The 11,318-nt window shown below is 35.4% G+C and overlaps 2 protein-coding genes across 2 annotated transcripts in view; one reads left to right on the forward strand and one right to left on the reverse strand.

Annotated features, from left to right (window-relative positions):
- Nucleotides 1-6,508, reverse strand: part of LOC112628448 (calcium-binding mitochondrial carrier protein SCaMC-1-like) — a 47,494-nt gene extending 40,986 nt beyond the window's left edge. The window contains exon 1 of the mRNA XM_025391177.1: nucleotides 6,398-6,508. Coding sequence (XP_025246962.1) covers nucleotides 6,398-6,508 — 111 coding nt within the window. The remainder of the gene's footprint in view (nucleotides 1-6,397) is intronic.
- A 668-nt stretch (nucleotides 6,509-7,176) lies between these two features.
- LOC112635616 (neuroblastoma breakpoint family member 6-like) overlaps nucleotides 7,177-11,318 on the forward strand; it is a 21,567-nt gene continuing 17,425 nt past the window's right edge. The window contains 1 exon segment of the mRNA XM_025403850.1: nucleotides 7,177-7,187. Coding sequence (XP_025259635.1) covers nucleotides 7,177-7,187 — 11 coding nt within the window.

The following is an 11,318-nucleotide window of genomic DNA, read 5'->3' on the forward strand; positions in this document are numbered from 1 at the left end:
TGAGATCCGGCCACTGCACTCCAGCCTGGGCGGCAGAGCGAGACTCCGTCTCAAAAAAAAAAAAAAAAGAAAAAAGAAAGAGAAAATAGGATACAATTAAGGAAGACCATCAGACTTCTTAGAACTTCAGGACTACAGGACTCAACCACTAAACAGCAAACATGCACTATCCAAAACAAGGGAAGAAGGACTCCAAAGGAGATTCAGAAATCTACAGAGCTGCCACTCCCACCATCGGCCCAGAGTGCCATGGGCTGAGCCTGAGAATGGGGCTGCCTCCACCTCAGTTTCAAAGGGTGGGACCTACACCCAGCAGAGCCATGGGGCAGGGCTGTTGGGACCCACTGGGACACCACCCCCACTGGCCAGAGTCATAAATGAGGAACCACTGCCACCATGAGTCCAGAGGGTAGAACATCAAAATGATTATTCTTGGGCCTTAAGATCTCACAGAGCTTGCCTTGCTATTAACTTGCCTAGGACCCATCTTTCCTTTCCTTCTTTCCTCTGTCTCCCTTTTGGAATGGGAATGTCTCTCCTATGCCTATATATTTTGGAAGCACATAACTTGCTTACTTTCACAGGTTCGCGGCTACAGAGAAATTTGCCTCAGGATGAATTGTACTTCAAATCTTACCCACATCCAATTTACATGATAGTTAGATGAGACTTTGGACTTCAGATTTTTAAAGTTAACGATGGAACCAGTTAAGTATTTGGGGGCTGTTGGAATGGAATGGATTTATTTTGCATGTGAGAAGAACATGAACTTGGGGGAGCCAGGGGCAGAATGCAATGAATGAAATGTATGCCTCCAAATTCATATATTGAAATCCTAATCGAAATGTGATGATATTTCGAGTTGGGGGCCTTTGGGACACAATTAGGTCATGAGAGTGGATCCATCATAATTGGAATTAGTGCCCTTACAAGATGACACCAGAGGGCTAGCTAGCTCTCTTTCCACTATGTGAGGGAATAGAAAGAAGACAGCCCTCTGTACACCAGGAAAAGTGCACTCACCAAGAACCCGACTATATCAGCACGCTGATCTCAAATTTCTAACCTCCACAACTCTGAGAAATCAAGATTTGTTGTTTGAATCACCTGGGACATGGTAATTTCTTAGAGCAGCCCAAACCAAGACAAATGTAATCACAATCAAGTTTCTGAAAATATACAGTTGAAATTAAGAAAATCAAAAATTCAGTTGAAATTAAGAAAATCTAAAATCTAAAATAGAGGTTCTTCTTAAAAAAAAAAAAAAAAAAACTAAGCTAATTTTGATAAGAAAGATCCTTTCCCCATTGCTTGTTTTTGTCAGTTTTGTCGTAGATCAGATGGTTGTAGATGTGTGGTGTTAATTCTGAGGCCTCTGTTCTGTTCCATTGATCTATATATCTGTTTTGGTATCAGTACCATACTGTTTTGATTAGTGTAGCCTTCTAGTACAGTTTGAAGTCATGTAGTCTGATGCCTCCAGTTTTGTTCTTTTTGCTTAGAATTGTCTTGGCTATACAGGCTCTTTTTTAGTTCCATATGAACTTTAAAGTAGTTTTTTCTAGTTCTGTGAAGAAAGTCAATGGTAGCTTGATGGGAATAGCATTGAATCTATAAGTTACTTTGGACAGTATGGCCATTTTCATGATATGGATTTTTCCTATCTATGAGCATGGAATGTTTTTCCATTTGTTTGTGTCCTCTCTTATTCCCTTTAGCAGTGGTTTATAGTTCTCCTTGAAGAGGTGCTTCACGTTCCTTATAGGTTGTATTCCTAGGCATTTTATTTTATTTGCAGCAATTGTGAATTGGAGTTCACTCATGATTTGGCCCTCTGTTTGTCTATAATTGGTGTATAGGAATGCTTGTGATTTTTGCACATTGAATTTGTATCCTGAGACATTGCTTATCAGCTTAAGGAGTTTGGGGGCTGAGATGATGGAGTTTTCTAAATATATGATCATGTTATCTGCAAACAGAGACAATTCGACTTCCTTTCTTCCTATTTGAATACCCCTTATTTCTTTCTCTTGCCTGATTGCCCTGCCCAGAACTTCCAACACTATGTTGAATAGGAGTGGTGAGAGAGGGCATCCTTGTCTTGTGCTGATTTTCAAAGGGAATGTTTCCAGCTTATGCCCATTGAGTATAATACTGGCTATGGGTTTGTCATAAATAGCTCTTATTATTTTGAGATATGTTGCGTCAATACCTAGTTTATTAAGAGGTTTTAGCATGAAGGGGTGTTGAATTTTATCGAAGGCCATTTCTGCATCTATTGAGATAATCATGTGGTTTTTGTCACTGGTTCTGTTTATGTGATGGATTACATTTTGATTTCTGTATGTTAAACCAGCTTGTATCCCAAGGATGAAGCCAACTTGATCGTGGTGGATAAGCTTTTTGATGTGCTGCTGGATTTGGTTTGCCAGTATTTTATTGAGGATTTTAACATCAATGTTCATCGAAGATACTGGCCTGAAATTTTCTTTTTTGCTGTGTGTCTGCCAGGTTTTGGTACCAGGATGATGCTGGTCTCATAAAATGAGTTAGGGAGGAGTCCATCTTTTTCTATTGTTTGGAATAGTTTCAGAAGGAATGGTACCAGCTCCTTTTTGTACCTCTGATAGAATTTGGCTGTGAATCCATCTGGTCCTGGGCTTTTTTTGGTTGGTAGGCTACTAATTACTGCCTCAATTTCAGAACTCGTTATTGGTCTATTCAGGGATTCGATTCCTGCGTGGCTTGGTCTTGGGAGGGAGTATGTGTCCAGGAATTTATCCATTTCTTCTAGGTTTTCTAGTTCATTTGCATAGAGGTGTTTATAGTATTCTCTGATGGCAGTTTGTATTTCTATGGGGTCAGTGGTGATATCCCCTTTATCTTTACTGTGTCTATTTGATTGTTCTCTCTTTTCTTCTTTATTAGTCTGGCTACTGTTCTATTTTGTTAATCTTTTCAAAAAACCAGCTTCTGGATTCATTGATTTTTTGAAGAGTTTTTTGTGTCTCTATCTCCTTCAGTTCTGCTCTCATCTTAGTTATTTCTTCTCTTCTGCTAGCTTTTGAATTTGTTTGCTCTTGCTTCTTTAGGATCCCCTATTCAATAAATGGTGCTGGAAAAACTGGCTAGCAATATGCAGAAAACTCAAACTGGACCCCTTCCTTATACCTTGTACAAAAATTAACTCAAGATGGATTAAAGACTTAAATGTAAAACCTAAAATCATAAAAACCCTAGAAGAAAACCTAGGCAACAGCATTCAGGATATAGGCATGGACAAACACTTCATGACTAAAACATTCAAAGCAATTGCAGCAAAAGCGTAAATTGACAAATGGGATCTAATTAAACTAAAGATCTTCTGCTCAGCAAAAGAAACTATCATCAGAGTGAATAGGCAACCTACAGAATGGGAGAAAACTTTTGAAATCTATCCATCTGATGAAGGTCTAATATCCAGAATCTACAAGGAACTTAAACAAATTTACAAGAAAAAAACAACCACATCAAAAAGTGGGCAAAGGATACGAACAGACACTTCTCTAAATAAGACATTTACGCAGCCAACAAACATACGAAAACAAGTTCATCCTCACTGATCATTAGAGAAATGCAAATCAAAACCACAATGAGATAGCATCTCACGCCAGTTAGAATGGCGATCATTAAAAAGTTAGAAAACAACATGCTGGAGAGGATGTGGAGAAACAGGAACACTTTTACACTGTTGGTGGAAGTGTAAATTAGTTCAACCATTGTAGAAGACAGTGTGGAGATTCCTCAAGGATCTAGAACCAGAAATACCATTTGACACATCAATCTCATTACTGGGTATATATCCACACACACACATGTTTATTGCAGCACTATTCACAATAACAAAGACTTAGAACTAAGCCAAATGCCCATCAATTATAGACTGGATAAAGTAAATGTGGCACATATACACCATGGAATACTATGCAGCCATAAAAACTAATGAGTTCATGTCCTTTGCAGGAACATAGATGAAGCTGGAAACCATCATTCTCAGCAAACTAACACAGGAACAGAAAATCAATTACCACATGTTCTCACTCATAAGTGGAAGTTGAACAATGAGAACACATGGACACAGGGAGGGAAACATCACACACCAGGGCCTGTCAGGGGGTGAGGGGTAAAGGGAGGGAGAGCATTAGGACCAATACCTAATTCATGCAGGGCTTAAAACCCAGGTAATGGGTTGATGGGTGCAGCAAACCACCATGGCACATGTATACCTATGTAACAAACCTGCACATTCTGCACATATATCCCAGAAATTTAAGTATAATAAATAAATAAATAAATAAAATGAATAATTATTTTAAGATAAGAAAAATCAATGAGGGAAGGAAGACAAAGAGGAAGTATTTACCAGGTCAGTATTATACTACACAACCATAGTCATAAAGACAGTTCAACACTGGCATTAAAAAAAAAAACAATGGAACACAAAAAGAAAGTTCAAGAAAATATCCAAGTATTTATGGAAGCTTGATGTGTGAGAAAATTCCCTCTACATATAAAAACAATAAAATCAGAGCCCTGCTTTTAATCGTATAGAAATCTGAACTAACAGATGCATTAAAGGCCTAAATGTAAAAGCAGAAACCATAGAATTAATAGAAGATAGAGAACATCTTTGTGACCAAGAGGTATGAAAGCACTTCTTAAATAAGATACCACAATTGTAAACCATTACATATTTTGTGGATTTACTCACCAAAAATCAAAGATTTCTGTTCAACCAGGAATATCATGGACAAAACAAAGAAACAACAGACAAATGGCATACTAGAAAAAATATGTGCAAGTCTGAGTACATCAAAGATTACTATCTAGGATAAATATGTAACTCTTATGAAACGTTAGGGACATGATAGAAAATCCATAAAAAACTAGATAAAGCATATAAACAGACAATTCATAGAAAAAATATGTGAATATCATCTTCCTATGAAGAGATGTTCAGAATGTACTAGGAATCAAGGAGATGCATGTTAAAACAATGAAGTTCAACTTTATGCCCAACAGAACAGCAAATACTATAAAACTGAATAATACCAAGTAATAAACAACACATAAAGAAATGGGAACCTTCATACATTCTGGCAGGAGTGTGAATTGCTACAGCTAGCCATTCTGGAAAAAAAATATGGCAATATTTCATGAAATTAAAACAAAATTGAAACTGGATACCTTAGCAGTTGTAAAATGTATTCCCTCTGACTTACAAAACTGTGTGAAATTCTCTAAAGTACATAAAAGGAAAGCATTTTTTATGGGTGAAGTTGGAGAAAAAATAGATGTCCATTTCTTGGGGGATAGACAAGAAAGAAGTAATAAGTTCATACTATGAGTATGTTAGAAGCAATAAATTAGATGAGCATATAACGTCAAGGACAAATCATAAAGTAAGAAATCAGATGTGGCCTCTAGCACAACACTAGCTATACAAATCAAAAACACATGTGTGAAACAATACTACATGCATCCTAAGAATATGTAAATATATAAATATCCAAGAACACAAATGAAACATATTAGATAGAATAAGTGTCTATCATAACAACATGTATTGAACACTTACGTGCTCAGCCCTGTTTTAAATATACTAACTAATGTACTAATCTAATTCTCAAAACGTTTATCATTTTTATCTCTACTATATAACTGAGGAAAATGATGCACAGAGAGGTTGATATAGCAAGTGGGTGGCAGATGTGGAATTCAAGCCCAGGCAGTCCAGAGCCTGTACTCTTTGCTTCCCCTATGTTCTCTATGGAGAGGAGGCAAAAACTCAGGAGGGTGAATGAGAATAGTCTGCCATGAAAAAATAATTAACTTAACCCCTACACCCGAGATCTGCAAAAGGAAACAAAGTCTTCAATTACAAGATCTCCTTGTTACAACTCCAAGTCAAGTGCTTATATAACATGAGCAGGTAGATTATTAAATATTTGACCCTTTCTGGTTCTAAATTTTCAAATCCTAACATTTGACTTTATGTTTTCTATGACAGAAGACCCAATCAGATACAGCATATCTGTGAAAAAAGAAAAATATATTATTTTTCACTTTTCTAGGACAATCTAAATACTATGTCATGGAAATTAATTCTTAACACAAAATAGGCACTTTCAACAGGTAGATTATGATGTTAAGTTCTAGATTTGGGAAAACAAAGAAACTGGTTGCTATGTTTATACACGTAATACTAATACCCCTCATTAAATTAGCAAAACATTATTGGGGGGAAATATTGTAAGTTTAGCCCCTGAGGCTGCAAGTATTTTAGGGGTTATATTATCCTAACAGCTATGACATTTAGAACAAAATAAAAACAAAGTAAAATACAAAGTAATCTTACAGTAGAACGCTTCCAGAAATGAATAATTTCAGTGACATTTTTTGCAGGATGCAGTAAAAAGTAGTACTTCCATTCATCCCAGTCTACTGTCATTGACCCATCAGTATCCATGCTGAAATTTTTTAAAAAAGAAAATAGTGTTTGAAACATTTATATCAAAGTTAGCACCACTATAAAAATAAATACTTATTAAATATTTATTGTTGGAGCCACTCCTTTGGACTTCATGAAGTTACTGTATTTTCATATTGTTATTTAAATGGACTTTATTTTTTAAGCAATTTTAGATTTTCAGAAAAATTGAGATGATAATACAGAGTCCCATATATCCCCATACTCAGTTTCCCCATTGGTAACATTTCACATTATTATGGTACATTTGTTATAATTAATGAACCAATATTATTAATTGCTACATTATTATTCACTAAAGTCCATGCTTTATCCAGAGTTTCTTCGTTTTTAACTAATGTCCTCTCTTTGTTTCAGGATCCCAGCTGAAATGGCACATTTCATTTAGTCATCACGTCTCCTTAGGCTCTCTTGGCTATGATAGTTTCTCTTTCCTTGTTTTTGATAACCCTGATAGCTTCAAGGAGTGCTGATCAGGTAATTGGCAGAATGCCTCTCTAGTGGATTTTATTCCATATTGCTTTTTAATTATTTACTTGTATGTATTTCTCCCATATTTTCCTATGATATTTTGAAGGGAAAGACTAAGTCATCTGTGTATCTCCAACACTTAGCCTTCCATAAATATCTGTTGAATCAATGAATAAATGGATGAAAAGTGAATAAAACTGATTGAAGGGTAATTTTATATCTTTTGGCTCTTCAAGTATTATTTTTACTTCTGATCCTTTTCTCCCTATTTATAGCTTTTTAATCAACTTTAAAACAACCTTTTATTAATTTAAAAACTCACTTTTTACCATGGAAAATTTAGGATTTACTCAATTTTTAAGCATCTCAATTTTTTTAAGTTGTTTCATTGTCTGACTAAAAGGTGGAATTAGTGAAATGCTTTTTAGGTAGCATTATTGTAAATGCAAATTCTAAAAAACAAATTCCATTCTGCCAACAAAAAGATTAGTACAATTTCCAGTTCTAGCCAAGACAAAATAGTGGCTATAGAACTTAGATTGCCACTGTAAACCAATCTGAAACTGGACACAATATATGAAACAACTGTTTTCAGGCATCGGTCTACAAACAGGACAGGGTTGTGATACTTGAAAGAAGGAAACCGAGAAGTTGAGCTCTCCATTGATTCTCGTTTTTGGCTGGGGACACTTCAAATAGTAGCATAGACAAGTAGGAGCCTAAATTAAGAACAGGTGGGTAGAATAAACAAAGATTGGAGCTCAGGGCTGCTGAGACGGCAGGAATTTTCAGGTCAAATTTTGGACGGTGTTCCAGAAACTATACAGGTAACCTTGAATTTTTGGACGAATACTAAGCTACACTTGACTCCATCAGCCTGACAAAAATAGCTACTGTAGGACTGTGAGTCTGTAGAAATTCAGTAGCTGAGCAATACTGGAGTTCAAAAAAGAAAGCAAAGTTGGAAGTGAGGGCAAGAAACATTACATACAGGGGGAACTAAAAAAAGCAACCACTGACATCAGAGTCAGCTCTTAATAGCAGACATCTTTTTTGTTGTTGTTGTTTGTTTTTTGAGACGGAGTTTGGCTCTTGTCACCAAGCCCAAGCTGGAATGCAGTGGCACGATCTAGGCTCACGGTAACCTCCGCCTCACAGGTTCAAGTAATTATCCTGCCTCAGCCTCCTGAGTAGCTGAGATTACAGGCACCTGCCACCACACCCAGCTAATTTTTGTGTTTTTAGTAGGGACAGGGTTTCACCATGTTGGCCAGGCTGGTTTCGAACTCCTGACCTCAGGTGATCCACCTGCCTCGGCCTCCCAAAGCGCTGGGATTACAGGCGTGAGCCACTGCGCCTGGCCAATAGTAGACATCTTTAGTGATAACTTCAAAGTGCTGAAAAAAAAAAAAAAAACTGTCAACCTAGAATGCAACTGCAATAAAAATAACCTTCAAAAATGAAGGTTACATAAAGACATTTTCAGGTAAACTAAATAATCCCTACAAAATTCACCTGTGAGCAAAGTGTACCGCTTCAATCTGCTTTGCCTTATGACATTACATTGTAATCATCTGGAATTATTTACTAGCCTGAAACCCTCAAGTGGGGACTTTGGCTTGTTCACAGCTTTGTTCACAACTGCATCTTTTGTAGCTACAGCTATGACTGATGTTTATAGAAGTTCTATAAATAAATTTTGAATAAATCATTGCTATGAGTAATTCATAATTAATTAGAGTACGATTCAGCAGTGTATTTCAAATTTTCCAAAAACATAGCAACATATAATTTTGTGAGTACTGGCTTATAAAATACCATTTGTCATATCAATGAAAAAAATCCATAGATTGACAAAACTCCCAAGTTTCTATCAAACTTATCCTGTTACTTCTTTTTTAAAAAAATCTTATTTTTTATTTTAAGAAAGCTTATTTCTTGTTTAATTACTTACGAATGGAGAACATATTCTGTAAGATTCCAGTTCTTTATTAAAATATTTCACATTTCCTTTATGACCCAATGTATGGGCAATTCTTATCAATATCCTTCGTGTGCTTTAAGAAAAACATATTCTTCAGTTTTCGAGTGTAATATTCTATGAATGTTTTCTAGGTAATGGTGGGTGATGGTATTGCTATATTTAATCTTTAATGGTATTCTCCATCCGCTTGTTCTATTAAATGCTGAGAAATCTGAGTTAAATCTCTTAGTATAATCATTGACTACTTATCTATTCTTCCTTGTACATTTATTAATTCTTGATTTATAAATTTGGGCTATATTATTAAACCTATACAAATTTAGAATTCTATCTTCTGGATAAAATCCCTAATCATTACAAAATGCCCCTTTTTATTTTTGTAATGTTTTGCTTTCTCCATCCTTTTCTTCTAACACTTCCATTTACTTAAAAATATACCTCTTGTAACAGTACATAATTAGATTTTGTCCACAGCAACAGCCAAAATATTTTGTCAGATATAAGATACAGATTAACAGGATATATTTCATGTTAAGACATAAAAGATAGAATCATAAAACAATCAAGAAATAATAAACTATAAGAAATTATCAAACATATCTGAAAAAACCAAATGACATAAACTTCTATAAATAAAAAATTGTTAATAAACTCAATAGAATGGTTAAGTGAAGAAAAGAAATAGATGAAGAGGGGAATTGAAGATATATTTGAAGGACTTACCCAGAATGCTGCACAGAAAAAGAAGAAAGTAGAAAATATAAAAAAAAGACAAAGAAAATGAAGAGGAAACTATTTTAAAATATAAAGATTGAGAATTTTTTAATACTGTCATAAGACATAAACATATAGTTTCAAGAAGTACACCACCACTGAGGAAGTAAAATTAATAAAAAGAAAGCAAGACAGGCCTATTCACTAGATAAAAAGCTACAGAACCTAAAAGACAAAAAGAAGATCATAAGAGAACAAAGAGAGAAGAGACAAATCCCCTACCAAGGATCAATATAAAGACTAGCCCAATCTTCCATCTAATAGTGCAATCTAAAAGCAGTAGAATAGTATCTCAAAGTTCTGAGTAAAAATAATTGTCAAACTAAAACTGCGTATCTAGCAAAACTCTCTTTCCAGAACAAAAGTGAAACAGACATGCTTTCAGATGCTCAACAACTAAGAGTTAAGTACCAATATATTTCCACTAAAAGAATTTCCAAAGGATGCAGTTCATGAAGAAAAATTATCCTGGATGAGTAGTGTGGGATGCAAGGAAGAATCGTGAGTAAATAAGATGCTAAATATAAAAACATCAATCAAATTTTCTCTATAAAATAACAATTACAATACCTATTTGTTCAGTTTAAAAAGAGAATAAAACAGCATATAAATTAGAAGAGGGGTAACTGGAGCTAAAAGTGTTCTAAAGTCTATTGTTTGAAGAGGGTATAAAGATTTTGTTTAACTTCAGCCTTTAAATTAAACTTGTATAGTAGAATTTCAAGCCTAACTACTAACAAGAAACAAAGTATATAAATGCAAACCACTAAAAAAAAAAAAAGAAAAATGATGAGAAAAATTTTATAGAAAAGAAAGGAAAAAGAAAACCCTATAAATACTGTAAATCAGTATTACAATCAATCCAATTACATTCAATCTCTTACAGAGAATATAAAAAGAGAGACTACTCCACAACTCGCTCCATGAGGTCATTGTAATCTAAGAAACAAAATCAGATTAGGACAGTAGAGAAAGAAAAGAACAAGACAATTTCAGCCATGAACATAAATGTAAAAGCCATGAATGAAATTTTAGCAAATCGAATCCACCACAATATTTTTAAGTTGTGTTTATCCTAAGGATGAATCAACAAAGAGAAAAATCTGTAAGTTAATTCACCACATTAACAGATTAAAGAAAGATATATATGATCACCTCACAAATCTAAACCCATTTGTAATTTTTGAAAGTCTCTTGACAAAATAGAAGGGAACTTTCTTAACATGACGAAGATGATAAACCACTTTTAATGGTAAAATATTAGAAGTGGGGCGGAGCAAGATGGCCGAATAGGAACAGCTCCAGTCTCCAACTCCCAGCGCGAGGACACAGAAGACCGGTGATTTCTGCATTTTCAACTGAGGTACTGGGTTCATCTCACTGGGGAGTGCCGGACGATCGGTGCTGGTCAGCTGCTGCAGCCCCACCAGCCAGAGCTGAAGCAGGGCGAGGCATCGCCTCACCTGGGAAGCGCAAGGGGGAAGGGAATCCCTTTTCCTAGCCAGGGGAACTGAGACACACAACACCTGGAAAATCGGGTAACTCCCACCCCAATATTGC

The sequence above is a fragment of the Theropithecus gelada genome, chromosome 1, assembly GCF_003255815.1.
Source record: "Theropithecus gelada isolate Dixy chromosome 1, Tgel_1.0, whole genome shotgun sequence".
NCBI lineage: Eukaryota > Metazoa > Chordata > Mammalia > Primates > Cercopithecidae > Theropithecus > Theropithecus gelada.